The sequence below is a fragment of the Chinchilla lanigera genome, unplaced genomic scaffold (assembly GCF_000276665.1).
Source record: "Chinchilla lanigera isolate Chin_1 unplaced genomic scaffold, ChiLan1.0 scaffold00057, whole genome shotgun sequence".
In the NCBI taxonomy this organism is placed as follows: Eukaryota; Metazoa; Chordata; class Mammalia; order Rodentia; family Chinchillidae; genus Chinchilla; species Chinchilla lanigera.
Genome location: NW_004955458.1, coordinates 12004685 through 12022247, shown reverse-complemented (window position 1 = coordinate 12022247; position 17563 = coordinate 12004685). Strand labels below are relative to the sequence as shown.

The window sequence follows — 17563 nt, the reverse complement described above, 5'->3', positions numbered from 1 at the left end:
CATATGACCCTTTCATCCTACAGATAATAAAATGTGGACCCAAATATACACCAGAATATACACTTCTTAAAGACAGAGATCCCATTTTTTATCCGTAGCATTATTTTGATACATAAGATGATGTGACTTATGCACAGCCATTCGTTCTTTCAACAAATCTTTATTGAACATGTATTACGTGACAGACTCAGTGGTCTTAGCAGAGGTGTAGCAATGAACTAAACAGACAAAAGTCTCTGAATTTCTGGAGTTTACTTTGTGGGAACCAAGAACGTCCTAAATAGAAATAGATTTTGCCTACGCGCCTTTCCTAGATTTACTTCATGTCCTCTCCCAAATGCTTTTTTCAGTCTCTTCTCCGTACAGCAAGGAACTAAGGTTTCAAAGGCAACGTTTTGGAGAAATGTCAACTAACGTAATACCTACAAGTCATTTCTAACTGTAAAAGGTTTGACAAGACTGTTACATAATTTTTACAGATGAAGAAGAGCAATCAAAGACATACAATTCCTGAGGTGAGAAAACAAATTGGTGGTAGAAGCAAATAGCAAATACTGTGTAAAGGGTAAATTTATACTCTATTTCTTCATCTATGTTAATAATATGGAAGCCCTGAAACTTACTTTGATATTATCTAAAATTGTGCAAAAATATTAGAATATTAATAAAATGAAATAAAACAAGAAATAAATAATATGAATATCCTTCTGACCCAATGTGCATTTCTGTAGAGAAGCAAAACCTTACAAAACTATGATTATAGAACTCTAGCTTTTGCTTGCTTAAAATTTAAATAATCTAATCATTTAAATAAACATCTCATTTTTGTTTACAATTATGTATGAATATAATAAATATACTTAAAGAAATGCTTATCATAAAATTTATTAACTAAATTTAAACTGTATAAGTGTATAGCTCTTATAAGTGAATTAAATAACTGACAGTTTCACATTTCATGGTACATTTTTATAACGTATATTTGAAAATTACTAGTACAAGTAGAAACATACTAATCAAAAGAAGAAAAACCAGGAAATTTAAATAAAATTGGAGTTTTAAATTTTCAACCAAATACTTGGTTTCAAATGTGAAAGCACAAAAAGTAGTTAGAGATAATTTGCATTAGCTCTCAATAAAATTTATTTTAGAGAATTTTAAATTAAAGTATACCTAGCAAAAGAAATCATAAGGAATTAAATCTCTGGTGAAATATTTAGGTGAGTTGAAGCTATAAAGTAGGAAAGAATAATAAAAATTCATCAAATATCTATCTTCAATGTTAGTGAGTCTTTATGAAATGTCACTCATGGCTCATTCGTTCCTTAAACTTGTGTCTTAAACAAAAGTCAGCTCATTTGAATAAATCTTTCGATGATCTACTAAATAACACTATAGTGAGCATGTGTAGATGAACATCTAACTACTTGTGTGATTCCCCAAAGTCCATGCTGTCTAGCTATTCTATTCCTGTAGAATTATGTTTTCAGAACTAGTAATATGTTTTCTATTCTATACAATCATTGTTAATTAACCACTGCATTTCTCAAACTAAATTAAGATTTCTTTCATTTTTGCTCATACCCATTTTAATCATATTGCTATTAGATATTGCTATGCATTTATAATTCTAATGAATAATATTAACAATTTATTGGATATTTAACCACAACTTAAGAAAGCCCACATTTAGTAAACCATATGCCTAACATCTTATACCAGATATAACATTCTATAACAACTTAGCACTGACTAATAGTCGTTGTCCACAAATAATTTGTAAAAATCATCTGGTAATTAGATACTGCACGATAACTTTTCAACATTAAATAAAGCTGTAGTCTATCATAAAGCTACAAAAACATTTTGTTTTAGAAAAAAATATTGCTGCATCAGCATACTCATTAATCAACATTTTAAATATATTTTTCTTAGTTTCCTAAAATACTTTCATTCATGCAAAAAAAAAAACCACCATCCCATGCTTCAACATGTTAAACTAATAACATTTTCAAGATTCTATAAAAATTCGAAACATAGCAAAACAAAATGTAAATTTTTCTTTAATTCTTGGGTGGTCTGCTGAAGAAAATTTAGCTGCATATAAAGCTATAAATTACTGTTAAATAAGCTATTTGGATACAAGATAAGGTAATTTATGAAAATTTGTTTTAGTGTATAGAAAGTCTACACATGAAAGACAATTTCAATGAGATGTCCAAGTAGAAGGAGTCGGAATCCTATTGAAAATGGAAAACGGTTTTCACTCTACAAATATTGTTTGAACAGAACATGAGCAGAAAAGCTGTGGTCTGCAAACCCACACGTTTCTAACTGGATATTCTTCATAGACTTTTACGTTTTCACAGTGCACCTATGGAATCTCAGTGTGTCTCCGTGCTGGGAAAGTATGTAAAACTAGTGCCATCTAGTGGGAGAAGCGGATATCACGCCACCGACTAACTTCAAATGACTTTGTGAATTACGAGTTGAAAATGTGTGTCTGCTTTTAAAATTTTTTTCCCTTTTTAAGAATATCCTTCCTAAGGCACTTTTTATAAGCAAATAATTTAGGTAAGAGGAACACAGAGTGGTGGAGCTGGAGAGCTGAGGGCTTTCATCAGGGCACACGAGACAGTTCTTTTGGTGACACGAATACGCCAATCAGAAATACTACGTTTTAATAATAACCGTTGATAATTTCCTACCGCTTTGTCTGTAATTTGGTAAGCCCCCCTATTATTATGTTATCCTCCTTTTACTCTTTAAAATTAAATAAATAAATAAATAAATAAATAAATAAATAAGAAATACCACGTTCTGATCCGTTTTTACATTCGATTCACTGTAACTGGTTTTGACCAGGGAACAGTACGTTAGGATAGCAGTTCTGAACCCTGAAGAGTCCTCCCTGAAAAACTTCAGAGGATCTAAAGAAAAAAACCTTGCAATTATTTGGAAAAGTATGCTTAGGGCCTGCACACCTATTTTTCTAATAGGACCGTCATGGTTTTCATCAAAGAACTATAGAAGTGACCCATATTTTCATAACCCAAAAGGTTTTTAAAAAACTGATACCGATAATTAATCTCTTCAGGAAGTGGACAGAATACTGCCCAGTTCAGTTACTCTTTAAAGTAGTGTTAACAGCGACATTAGTTGCTACTAAAGAACTTCTGTCAGTTCAGACTTGAGGAAGTATTTTTTGCTGATAGGTGTTGCTTTGAAACATGTATGTACTACTTCTTTTTTAAAATGGAGAATTGAAAGGACAAAACAATATTAATTTGATCTAACAGACTGTCAAAAAATCATCCAGAGTTCTTAATTCTCCTGATAAAAATAATATGTACTTATGGAACTATTGAGCCAGGCAGGGTGACACACATCTGTAATCCCATTACTTGGGAGGCTGAAGTAAAAGAATCACAAGTTCAAGGCCAGCCTGGGCAACTTACCAAGTCCAAGGCCAGTCTGAACTGTCTAATGACATCCTGTCTCAAAGAAAAAAAAAAAGCACTTATTCACTTCCTCAGTTAATTTATCATCAAAACTGAGAAGCAAAATAAGAGCCCTTCTGGATAATATATTCTGTATCTGTGTTAACCACTTTTTATTATCTGTTTAGCTAGAATGCGATTTATATCTAAGACCTCCACTGTAATGTATTAACACAATAAAGTGAAAAAAGAGAAACTGTTTTTAAAATAAATTTAAAGCCAACTAAACTAGGGACTTTACTTTTACTCTCCCCATATAAAGGAATCTCAGATAAATTTGTACTCTCTGTTAGTTATGACTTCACCTACATATAAACTTTCTAAATGTTCATTTATTCATTTAATAAATATTTATTAAGTGCCAGGCACTGTGCTAATCTCTGCAGCCACGAGCTCCAATTCGTAAGAGTTCTACTTGTTACAGATGACTTTCAGACCCTCTTTGCAAAATCCCTCTTTTAAGATCTCTAATTCACCCATTTGAATATTATGATATAATATTATTAAAAGTCACAGAACATCCACGTTGGTCTTCAATTCATAGATTGCCAAATAGGCCCCTGAAGTAAAGTCAGAGTCGCAACCACATGTTATGTACATGAGCTTAGAAAAAAGTACACTTCACTCTATATTGTACTACTTACACAAATACCTTCACTTGGCCAGAAACTACCGTGGTATCTAGTGTAGGCTAGAATTACAACGAATTTTTATCTAACACTAAAGCCACGAGTAAAACGGTGCTGCCTAATCCCTCGTTAGATACTGCTTTATTCTTAATTTAGCAACCAGAAGTCCTAATGTTCCAATAGAAAATATTTCTACCCTCCCATCACCACCCGGCAGGCTTTTCTGTTAAGTCTGCATCGTTCATTAGTACTGAGTATTAGGAGGTAATTAACCTAAGGCCAAACGTGAAAGTAAATGGCAGTTAATACAATCAAGAAATTTCAGAACTGAATAGATTATCTAATTTTAATGTTTCATTTTAAAGATGACAAGACTGAGATCTGGAGAGGTTTGCTGACTTCCTCAAGGTCGCACAAGTTAATGACAGAGCTGTGGTGGTTGTTTTCTGACTCCTCTTCCAGTGCTCTTTTTAATACTTAAAAGAAACTGTTATAGGAAATTAAGAGGAAATTCTGAAAGGAAAAAATTACCTCTAATGACAAACATGAGTGAACCATAACTCAGACGCACTTAATAAGCTCTACATTAAAATTATGCTTTATTAAAAATAAAAAGTAAAGGAAGTCAAAGCTGAAAAATGATAGATTACTCTTTTGGGATATGACCTTCATACAGGTCAATCCAGTCATAATCAACTTTAAGAGCCTGCTCCAAATATTTTTTCAGTTCTGGAATTACTTCATATTGAATAATACTCAAAATTAACAGGCACTAGCCTGGGAAAAGAGATCTTTTTTATTTTTGGAGATTTCTGTTGTAATTGGGTTTTGACCAGGGAACAGTAAATTAAACCATGACTTCAAACTTTAACCTTAATTTCCTGTATCTCCAATTTTGGTTTCTTCTCTCCCTACCTGTACAAAGTAATAAAGACTAGAATTCTCATTTCAAGGTCACTTTTATATTTCAAAGTTTAAGTAGTTTCTCTCATTATGGTTGAATATAATTTCTTCAACATTTCTATACATACAAGGGTAAAATTCTGTTAGAGAAATAAACAATAAAAATTTTGTTAATAATCAAGTGGTAAAGTATGTAAGCCTTAGAAGAATGACTTTTACAACCCTTTAAAAATTAAGTGGTACCTGAATGGTTAAGGAATTAGGGAATATTCTTCTAGCAATTCATTTGCCATATTAGAAGAGGTCTGCCAGCCCTCTGTAAGAAAGACGCAGAGCTTCTCTGAGTTTTTGTCAATACTGGAGTGTGAGAATAAAATAAAAATTGTGTCGTCAGTAGGATGTATACATAAAATAAAGCAATCAAAACAATAGATTGAGGTGGTTATTTCTCAAACAGCATTTTTGTGGTTCTTATTAAAATCAAAGTAGTTAAATGAAAGATGGGACATATTTAAATGTTTCTGAAAGTCTGTTTTTTTGGAGAAATACAAATCTATTTGGATGTACACACGTATTTCTACAGTGAACTTAGTGAAGACAAGTGGTGTCTACTTCAAGTCAACCAGTTCTCCAACCACTGCCCGCATCGGAGTAAATCACATTCTCCCAGCAGCCCTTGCAGGTAGGCGCTGTTGTCATACTCTGTAAACCAAGAGAAAACTATCAGCTTTGTGGAATGTATCTTTGGATCGTTTTGTTATCAAAATGTAAAGACTTTCTCTGTCTCTCTCTCTCTCTCTCTCTCTCTCTCTCTCTCTCTCTCTCTCTCTCCCTGTGTGTGTGTGTGTGTGTTTTACAAGGGATTGAACCCAAGGCCTTCACAGAACTACAAGTCCTTTCTTATTTTGAAACAGAGTCACACTAAGTTGCCCGGGCTGGGCTCAAACTTAGGATCTTCCTGCCTCACTCTCCCTATGTGCTAAGGTTATCACTGTGTGCCACCATGCCTGGCTAAAATATTTATTTATTTTATTTAAACAATTTCATGTGAAAATTTTAGATTCATGAATGTCGGGTCTCAAGGACACATTCTTAATAAGTTGTTTCTGTAAACACTTAGCTCCCTCTATGTACAGCAAACCCACATTACAAGAACTGTGCTAGGAACACTCTATCATTGCCAGCGCCCCTATAGACTAAGTACCTTTCCTTAGCCCCACCCTAGTACATACTACACAGCCGTGAAAACGTCCCACATGGCACCAGGACCACACTGGTTGCCATTCTTCAAGCTCATAGACGGTGCAGCAGATAAGCCTTGTCAGTCCTACCCCGGGACTCCCTCCAGATGTAATCCAGCCCCTGCCCTGTCCTTAAACCCACTGCAGGGCCGTGCAAAGGCTCTCGGGCCTGCCCACACCCCCCGCCTCACCCTCCTCCACAGCCCTACACGGCGTCTGCGCAGGGCACCGCGGGCCGGGAGGGCACTGCGAACAGCGGCTGGCGCCTTCGGGAACTAAGCCGCAGTAGCCCCTCACGCTACCAAAAATAGAGCTAAAATCTCCTTTTTAGAATAAGTGTATTTGCTATTCAAACACAGCCTCAAGACAGATGCCTTACCTCACCCCTTCCAACTGCCATCTCCGCTCCCCGCATACACACTTCTAGAAAACCAGCACTGGCCTTCCTGCACGCTCGAGCAAGTCTTCACTAAATGCCAGGGAAGCCACGTTCTTCCATTCCTTCCCCAAGATTTACGTTACTTACAACACTGAGGTACTTTAATTTGGCTATGTGTCCTTCCGCGCCTCTTCCGCCTGCCCTCACGCTCCAAGCTACCTACTGGAAATAACCTGCATGTTTCGGACACACGGAGCTCTCGCAGGCCTTCGTTTTTCTGCCCTGCTAGTCTGCACGTTAGAACGCCCTTCTCCCTCCCGGGCCACGCGGCTAACAGCTGCTCAGGGTTTGGGATCCACCTCGGGCACCATCTCCTCCGGGGAAGCCTCCTAAAACTGCAGAAACCTTACCTCGCTTTCAAAATTTCTTCTTCTAAAGAAAAGATAGGCCCATCTTCCTGTGAATTCCGTTAATACCCTAGGCGTAAATGCCTCTGGGCTAGTTGCATCATTACATGGTTCAAGGTCCTCACACACTTCCATCTCTACCTTGTACTTGTTGGAAGCAAAGCAGCTTTGCCTTCTCTACCACTGTATCCTCACCGCTGAACACATGCCTGGTCTCAGAGTTCAAAACCAGGAAATGTTCAGTGAGTTAGAATTAAACTCTCCATCTCATATTATAACAGAGGTATGTACATTAATGAACATGTAAATAATATTGATAATCATATTCACAGAAATAAAATACTGGACCATTATGGTTCTCACAATAATACTTAAACATTAAATTTATGATATATATGTACATGTGAAAATTCTGAATTCCACAGTTCACTTCTTTAAATGCTTAAAAATCACATCCTTAAGAAGCATAAGAATTCTAATTTATGATCCAGTTCACACATGCTGTAGTAGCTGTTTATGTGTCATTGTTAGGCAGAGCATCTTTTTAACCATAATACAGAAGTAACTTCATTATGCTAAAGTTGTTCATTTTACTTTCATAAAAGAAAGGCCACATGTGGAATGAAAGCATTTTCATTACCCTTTAGCAAGATGAATGTCCTATTTTGTGTGATTTGGGGCAATTTCTTACTACAACTGCCAGGGTCTATGAACATTATGATTTGCAGATGTGTAGTGTGCATTAAAGAGCAAGAAGATATCATGGAACATTAGTAACAATTATATATTAGGCAGGGAGACCAGACAGTGGCTCCAGGAATTGGAAGGACTGAGGAAATAAATGTTACTCAAAGTAGAGTGGTGACTTATAACCAATTTCCGTCTTCAAATCGGGGTCCAAATGAAAGAAAACGAAGTTCAGCAAGGTATGGTGGTGTGTCACGTCCTGCAGCAAAACGCCTGCTCAGCCCAGTACCCTCGCTACGGACAACAGAACAAGCAGCACCTGAGGGGAGCCCGCAGGCTCGCAGGGCGACTGGCTGGCTCTTCGTCACCAAGTGCAGCAGGTTGAATGCAGACATCACTGTGATATCTTCACCAACGGAACGAGAGGCCAAGAACAGGAGCAAGAGCTGAGCAGGAGGAAAAAAAGACAAATTTAAATATCTCACACGTTACACATATCATCGGAGTGTGACTAGAGTTACAGCTGTATCTGGAATGGGACACTCACACACGCGAATTTCTATTTTTAAGATGAGGGGCTCACTTTCAACCCAGGCTTATTTATAGTTTATGAATAAAGTACACACTATATAATAGCAGTGGGATCTGTGTACACATATTCCAAGAAGTTGAAGTTTAAAATAGGTGAAAGGAATTAGCTTTTACTGAATTTGTACCATGTGACAGGAGCTGTCTGGGACTTTGTATAGATATATAGATATAGATAGATAATTGTAGTATTTAATTCTCACAATAAATGTAGGAGGTAGGTTTTATCCCCTAATACTTATGACAGAAAATCTAGGCTCTGAAGTCCAAGGGCAGTGAGAAAATAACCCATGAAGAAAAGATTAGAAAACCCTGTTGCATCTCACAGCAAAGCCAGATTTTTTCCTTATACCATGTTGATTGACTCTTCCAGCAAATTTTTGCTAGTCTCCCTCCCTCAAGAAGACTATAAAATAGTGTAAGATTAAAACACTTCTTTTGTTAGAATTTCTTTTTTTTTAATAGAGTAAAAAAAAAAGTACCTAAGGGTAACTAGGAGAATTCTCTTCAGAAACAGTGCTGTTTAAATAAAACATGGAACACACGAATTTTCATTTAACTTTATGATTTATAATTTCTAAGTAAGTTCTGTGAACAATTCTCGTGATCTAGCATTTAAAAGCACAGACATTTCTCTAAAGTCTTTGGAAATGAATCATGTGGAAGAATCTCAAAATTGCAGAGTAGTAAATTCTAGAGAAAAGTTTAGTTTTTAGGATTTTCATAAAAGTTCTGTAACAGTATTGCAACTGGTAAAGATTAACTTCATGTGAAACCGGAAAATACTAGATTAATGTCAACTTCTTACATCTTATTTAAAATTACCATTTTAAGTAGTTTTAACCACCAAATGCCCAAAAATGGATACAAAATTAACATTTGCTCATTTCCTGACCACCACCTCCACCCCACCCACCCCTGCACCCCAAAATCAAAGTCCCTTCCTGGACTCTTCTGACCTCCTTGAAGAACAAACACATAATAAGCAGCAATATATTTTACCAAATCACTCTGGAGTACGTCTGACAGAAATCTGCTTGTATTAACACGCCTGAACTCTGACTTCTCTAAACTAAACTCGCTACAAAACTAAAACATTTTTGTGTCACCGACTGGAGACAAAGGGGAGGGGGAGGGAAGGTAAGTGCCACAGCGCTCAGCCTGAAGGAACCATTAAACATAAATAAACATGTCGTTCCCGTGAGTGACTGCAGAGCGGCGGGAGATAGCACGCTTTTGGAGCAGACTACTGACTAATAAAAGATCAAAGATCTATACCTCCCAGCACTATAAATAAAAAGGTATTTTTTCTGGAGCCCCTCCTCTGCGAGGAATGAAATGTGCGCGGTGAATGTAATGGCTTAGGAAAGCTGCAGTCCCACTGTGGACCTTCAGCGGACTGTAAAACGTCTTCCTATTCTGTTTCATCAACTGCTGTACCAGGCAGCCTGGGCGCCTACCGATCCCTCGGGCCATCTGGCCTGTGTCAAAGCCAGCGCACAGGAAGAAAGGCGGTAATGCCACCCTGCAGGTCAGGCAAGGAACAAAGATGCATTCTACACCGGGGGCCCTCCCGCATGATATGGCTGGGTAATTTAAGGCTGTGATTGCCTGGCCTGTTTTCTACCCAAATAGTCAGAGCTCCATCTAGTGGCTCGTTAGTTTTGCCCAGTTTTTTTAAATTTTAAATTATGTACCCACTGGTTCATTTATTTATTCATTTTAAGAGCTGACATAGTGCTACATCAGTACCAACAAAGGAGAGCACCTACAATGATTACTTTTAGAGTAATCTCGCCTGCCTGGCAAGCGCAAGGTCATGAGTTCAGTTCCCGGTACCGGAGAAAAACCAAAAAAAAATTTTAAAAATTAGAGTAATCTACTCTTTTTATACTGAAGATGCAAAAAAATAATCTGTCACAATGTTCTTCATTCTCAATTCTACAAAGAATGCATTTCCAAAGTTAGGGTTCGATACAGTCCTCAGTATTTTAACATTCACAAGGATGACAGAAAAAGCAGCTAAGGTCACACAATGCATGTAAAGTAGCATTACTTACACACTGTCCTGAAACTATATAGCTGAGACGTCAAGTGAAAAACTGCTGTAGACAATGCACTCTTGCATCCAGATGCCCTGCTAGGTCAAACCCTAATCTTGTATTTCCGTGGAACAACAGAATCACAGTGAACGTGGCTCTGACATGGGACAGTAGGATTAACTCTGCAAAATACTCTTATGCTGAAATGTTTTGACAAAACGTGTGTGTGTGTGTGTGTGTGTGTGTGTGTGTGCAAGCGTGTGGTCTGTGGTACTGGAAATTGAACCCAGGGCCTTTTCCACTGAAGTACATCCTCAGCCCAGTTGTATGCTTTTATTTTGAGATAGGGTCTTGCTAAGTTGCTAAGTTTCCTGGCTGAGTAGCCCATCGTGATTCAGTCTCCCAGACGCATGTACCACCACAACAGGCTAAAAATATTTTTTTTTTTTTTGGCTAATAGCACATAGATATGCCCAGGAAATATTAGTCACTAGTATTATTTAAATGTTTCAAATATCTGCTATAGTTGAAGTTGTGTAAATCACAGCCCATTTATACTCAGTTTTCAGGTCATTCTCCAAAGGACCCTATGTAGACTAGAAAACTTACTACTGTAATTGTTATTTTTTGTTTGTTTGTTTGTTTTTGTTTTTCTTCCAGTACTAGGAATTGAACTCACAACCTTGTGCTTGCCAGGCAGACGCTTTGCCACTGAGCTAAATCCCCAGCCCCTTGTAGTTGTTATTCTATGATGAAATATTCTACAAAAAAAGCACAGTAAAGAGACCCTAAAGACAATAGTTGGCTAAGCACTCAGCATGTGCCAGGCATTATTTTAAGCACTTCACTTTTATTAGCTCTTTTAACCCTCACAACCTTAAAAGATGTACACTATCATTTTCCCATTTGAAAAACAGAGACTAAGGCTTAGGGAGATGGTGCAATTTGCCTTAAGCAGCAAACAACCCATGGCGAACCTATGGCACGTGTGCGGCAGCAGGCTGTTTGTTATCGTTGGAAGTTCTAAAAGGTTCGCCATCACTGCCCTAGAGTCTCATAGCAAGTAAAGGAGGAAAAATCCTAAGCAATTGAGTAATTAAAAGTTTGAACCCAAGCCCTCTGGCTCCAAGACCACTGCTCTTGACAATTACACAACAGAACTCTATATACTCTGACCAATCCACTCTACAGGTAAGGTATCAATCCATGCTGCATACTCTGATTCTATGTCTTACCAGGTACAATGGCTAAACAAGTAGTAAACAAGTAATAATGGAACTTAATTCTAGAAGAGTGCTTAAAAATTTTTTTCCACCAACACCGAGAGGAAAAAGTAGGAAGCGATGTAAATGAAAAGTCTGAAACACTCTTTAGGTTTGTATACTTGACCTTTCTGTTCCACCAGATACGACTTTAACTGCTCTTTCACCTTCAAAACTTTTCTCTAAATTTCTTGGATACACCTGCAGAATATATCCTTGACTGCACTTTAACCTACCAAAACTTAAATATATTTGAGGACCAAATAAAACATCAGACACTCCTGTTCTCCAAAAACAATCAAGGTTTCAGTTTCACAGTTTTCTTCTTTTTTAAATTTAATTTAATTTTTAAAAGGCAATAATAAAAAATAAAAATGATACAGAATTTCATAACAAGACGATAGGAAATTAACAATGGTTTTTTACATTGCATATTGTTGTCTTCAAGGTAGTTGCTCAGATTACCAGATATAGGCTTGCAAGCTTGGTTGTACAGTATAAACACTAACTGTTGCTTTCAATGAACTAACAGAACTTAGTAGCACAGTTATGCTAGCTATCATATATATATAGTCCTTCCTCTTCTCTCCTTTCCCCCTTCCCAGTTATTCTTTACTCCCTGAACTGCCTGTGTAAAGACTCTAGTCAGAAACAATCCTGGTCCAAAACGAGACAAAAGAAGCACATAACAATCTACAGCGAAGAATTATCACAAAGCATCTTACAGAAATCAGCACTGAACAAGAATCGCCAGAACATCCCGAATTCTCCCAGTGTATCCTCAACTTCCTCACTTTTACATTACTTTCACCTCAAGCCAAAGAGTGATTAACATTTACAGATAAGCCATGTGGTTTTTTATTGAAAGCCAGATAAAACATCTCATGGATCTTTCTAAGCTCCCAGAACATCTGGTCACAAACTTGAATGTGCAGGGGTTAAAAATTCTTGTTGAACAGTACCTCATGAGGACTAGCACACAGTGTGTTGAGAGCAGAATTAGATTACACGATTGCTGAGAATTTACTGCTTCAAACGTTTCATGATTTGCCATTGCATGGTGCGGCTTCCCAAACCACATTCTGAAAGTCAGAGGGTAGCCCTTCTAACACGTCCGGCAGTCGCACAGTCATAAAATTCTACCCTTTGGAAGAGCCTGAGAGGTCTTCAGTAAATATATCTGCTTAACTTCAAGTGCTATATTTGAAGTATTTGTGACCATACAAAACCCTTTTCTATCCTGTCATACCCCACCAAACACATTCTGGTAAATCCTTGGGGTAAAGTCCAAATTCCTAAACAAAGCATCTAAACTTCTGCTACATGCCTCTTCCGCCTTCTCTCTTACCACACCTCTGTACCTCACGCCACCCCACACTTATGATTTCCCCAATACGCTCATGATTTCCCCAAAAGGACCACTATGTCCTACCTCCGCCTCTACGTCTTTATTCTGTATTAGCACCCTATGCCGGCACTTCCAACTTCTCTCACTCCTAAACTCTAGCTCCAACTCTAGTCTCTCCTGCAGTGCCCGCCATACTATTACCTACCCTACGACAGTTTCTGGGGCACTGATCTGCTTTCATCTCTTCTTCAAAACTATAAATCTCTTAAAAACAGGGACAGTGTCTTTTTCATCTTTGTATCCCAGTACTGGCACATAAAAGCCATTCATTTATTGAGTTAAAGACCCAATATAAATTGTTACATAGCATCAACTGTTCAGGATCATCCTTTCCAAAGCTGTCCCTGTCAGCTCATTCTGTGTGTTTCAGAATTACTAGCAGTTCTGATAAAGAGGTGGTAAGCTGGAAATGCAACCTGATCTGAAGTCCAAAGAAAATTCAAATGCCTTAGTCTAGTAAAAAAAAAATTTCTACTTCTCCAGAAAAAAACAAATAGTTTTACTTTTTTCTCCCAGAATTCTAACACTGCAAAATTTGACTAGAATTGTTTGCTACTGTTTTGTTTTGTTTTTTCTTTTAATTTTTTTCCCTGCAGTTGAACGATAAATTACTAAAGAGAGGTGGTATCAATAGTGAATCCAGGGATCTCCCAAAGTTGGTAATTAGCTTCAGTTTAAGTGACAAACCTAAAGGTTGGGTCCCTTTCCAATACATGCTATAGGAATGTCTACATCCGTGGTTTTTGACAGCTAGAAAAATACCCAGTAAAAGTGCAGAAACTAACAAAGAATGAACAAATATGAATTCTGTCAAGTAGGAATAATTTTTTTAAAACCCACAAAACCCTCATTTCATCATAGATATCAGAAAAGAAAAATTATATTAACACTAAAAACTAGGGCAACAATCTCAAGACAAAGAACATTTTTTTAAGTAGAATATATTAAGTTTTGGAGGCAGGGTTATTGTTACTATTTTTCTCATTTTGTGTAGAAGAAGCTTTATCCTGTGCCAGGATTTGGAAACCACTAATCTAAATTTCTATATGAATTTCAATAAAAGTGTTTTTAAGGAGCACAGTACCTGACACCCAGGTTATGTTCAACTTATGTTCACTGAGAGATTTCACCAATCATTTAATTGCTGCCTGAAATCAATAGCCACTGGTTTAGAATTTGTTTGATTAAACAGTTGTGATTATACTTGTTTGAAGAAAAACCTCAGAACCCTAACTATTGAAAATCCTCAATCTTCTAAACCAGAGTTAAGCGACTTTGAGACAAAGGATTTTTAAAATTACTCAATTCGCCTACATAAATTCTTACTACATGCAAAACAATACATCATGTGCTCGTGAATATACAAAAATATAAGGTATAGCTTATGCCGTCAGAAAAAATATCCTAAATAGCAACATGAGATATGTAAGTGTCTTAACAGAATTAGAAATAAAGTGCTATGAAATTTCAAAAGAAGGAGAACTGCCTCCGGGTCCAGGACGGCTGAGACGCGTGGGGAGAGGAGGTGCTGCGTAAGAAAAGGCGTCTGAAGGAGGGCTCCATGTTCATCCTTTCATTTTTGTATCTGCAGTGCTGCCCATTCCAAACTTTTGATCTCAGCATTCTCCACATTTCCAGCACTTTTGCTGATGCAGATACGCCTGTCAGTATCGTTACAGTTTAGATCTACAAGGCCCCCAAAAGTCGCATATGTTCGCAGGCTGGACTTCTGGAAGATGACTGTCCGGAGTTCAGAGGTCAAGTGCTCTCAGGCAGCGGGGTCGGCGGGGTCTGGTCAGCAGAGTCAGGTCCCTGTGGCACGTCCTGGACAGGCGCCTCTCCCTGCCTCACTCCTCCCTCTCTCTCTGCTTCCCGGCCGCACCGACACAAGCAGCCCTCCTCTGTCAGCCACTTCCACCACGCTGCTTCTGCCTGCAGCCAGCTGGCCATGGGCTGAAAATGTGAGCCCAAAGAAACCTCTTCGTTGATTTGTGGGTGTTTGTATATTTTACCCCGGTGACAAGAAAGTAAGACAAATATTTACTACGTTAGAAATTATAATTGACAAAATTTTAAAATATTTGCTATTGCATTAAAAATAGCAATACGCCAGGGGTGGTGCCACAGCTCTGTAATCCTAACACTTAGGAAGCTGAGGCAGGAGGATGCCATGAGTTTGACAGCCTGGGCTGCATAGTGAGTTCAAGGCCAGCCTAAACTAGAAAGCAAGACCTATCTCAAAAGAGCAAACAAATAATAACAATAATAAATTTTAAAATAACTTGCAAAACTGAATGTATTAAAAATAGTACAATTTTTTTATTTGAACTGACAAGGTGAATACATTTATAAAAAATGATATTTTATTGAATAACTATATCCAAAACAAAATCTATTTCTCTTTCTCTCCCTCCCTCTCTCTCTGTCTCTGTCTCTGTCTTTGTCTCTGTCTCCCTCTGTCTGTCTCTCGAGTTCAACATTTTAAAATTTGGCTTAAAATAGTTAAGATTCCCATTTCTGCTTCTGCAATCAATCTGTTATAGTGTTGTTTTGGTTTTTGGCTGAAGTATATTGGCGAAGAAAGTCTAGCCACACACAGAAGTACTTGGAAAAGGAAGGAGTATTTTAACAACCTTCCCGTATAATGATAGATATTCTTTGCTACCACAATCAAAATCAACAAACGATAGTCTGAAGCTGCATCCATGAATTTCTCATACTGTTCCACCGAACCCACTGGACTACCCTGAATTTTGATTTGACCGTATTCTAAAATTTAAATTTTTAACTTGAAAACTCAAGTATTCTTACGGACCACAAATACTGTCAGTGTTTCCATAAAGTGAAAAAAATCACTTTGTTCACTTTTGAGAATATGCTTGCCAAATAACCAAGTCTAAATAATTAGAATTTGCCTGGCTGCCCTTCCTGCAAGTAAAACGGGGTCTCAAACAGTGCCACAGTGCTTTCCCAGAGACAGTTCTGCTTTGGGACCCAGAAGCACCCTATAAGGTACGCTTTCCACTTCTCTATATGGAATATGAAATATATATATATATATATACTCATTGGGCAATATTTAATAATTTTAGTACAAATTGTACTACTACATCAAGGATATTTTTTAATTTTTTTTAAATAAAAGGAGAAAAACATTGACAGACAGACAACCTTTTACAAAATAGCAAAAGAACAGTACAGACAATACAGAGTTACAAGCAAAGTGGTAGGACATTAACAATGCTTGTTGTGTTACATATTGATATCTTCAAAGTCACCTCATGACTGAAATTGTCTTTCCCTCCGTATACTGATTAAAAACTGAATGACATTAAAGTTTGTTGCCTTGATTCATACCAAGATACTAGCAGTTTTATTCACTTTACACTAGTGCAAACGTGAAGAGAGAAAAACAAACAAAAAAACCCAAAAAGACAACTGGTGTCAGTATCAAAATAGCTCTGACTCGGTAAATCCCGAGAAAGGGTCTGCAGGGGAGCACAGCGCACTTCGAGAATTGCTGGCCTGACTCACTGTCCGGCACACAGTGAGCACACTAAAAGTTTAATCAACGTTCATCAAATAAATGAACAAAGAATGGACGAGTACATTTAGAAATTGTCCCACAATATTTAGGAAATAATGAAGAGAAGATAATGTCAGTAATCTTTACGGCACTTTACCACTTCTAGATGCAATTAGCACATTTCGTATCCCATGTAGACAGAGGGCAAATGCAAAACTGCACTATGTTATCAAAGTGTGGGAGACTAGTTACGACAGATTTCTGAAAACGGCAATCATAATTCACAAAAACATATGTCCTGCTAAGGGATAAAAAAACAAAGTCTGAATTAGTTCTATCTTCATAACAGGCTAATTATTTCATTAATAAATTCAGTATATTTTAAATCCGTATCACATACGTGTTGTGGTACCTGTTAGTACAACAACCAGGGAAGCGGAAATGCTGGAGAATAACAGAATTCTAGCATTAGGGAAGTTTCAAATGAGGTAAAATCTTGGAGAACACCTGGTAAAGCAGAAATCACCATTTACAAGCACCAAATATTAATTGTGAAGTGTCTTGTTAAAAATTGTCTTTGTATACCGAAGTTTGAAGATAAGGACTGTGAAAGAAGCAATGTGATGGATTTAGAGTCATCTCTTTAGTTGGGCGATTTTTTTTACTTACTTTCTGGGAGGTTTTTGTGCGGAAGAGCAGAGTGGAGTGAGACGCACCAGGCAAGGCGCTCGGTACAGCACGCAGGCCGCACCGTCGGCTCCACAGCCTGCAGTGACACGCCCCACAGAGCAGGCAAACATGTCGGCCTCCACCACGTGAATCTCAGTGGGGAAAAATAGAAACAAATCTCTTGTCTTCCAAATAGCAAAACAGATGACACTGGCCAAAGGTCAGTTTGAAGAACTAATTATAATTCTATGTTGTAGCATCTCCATTTGCTTACCAGGCGCACATGAAAAGTACAAAACAGGAAGACGCAAAGCAGTGTACT

The 17563-nt window shown here is 37.6% G+C and overlaps 1 protein-coding gene across 1 annotated transcript in view; it reads right to left on the bottom strand.

Moving 5' to 3' along the window:
• Positions 1–17320, bottom strand: part of Msrb3 (methionine sulfoxide reductase B3) — a 154698-nt gene extending 137378 nt beyond the window's left edge. Inside the window, exons 1-2 of the mRNA XM_005397448.2 lie at positions 17242–17320; positions 8066–8192 (exon numbers count right to left, since the gene is read on the bottom strand). Of these exons, the coding sequence (XP_005397505.1) occupies positions 8066–8141 (76 nt within the window). The 5' untranslated portion in view covers positions 8142–8192; positions 17242–17320. The remainder of the gene's footprint in view (positions 1–8065; positions 8193–17241) is intronic.
• Positions 17321–17563: the final 243 nt, after the last annotated feature.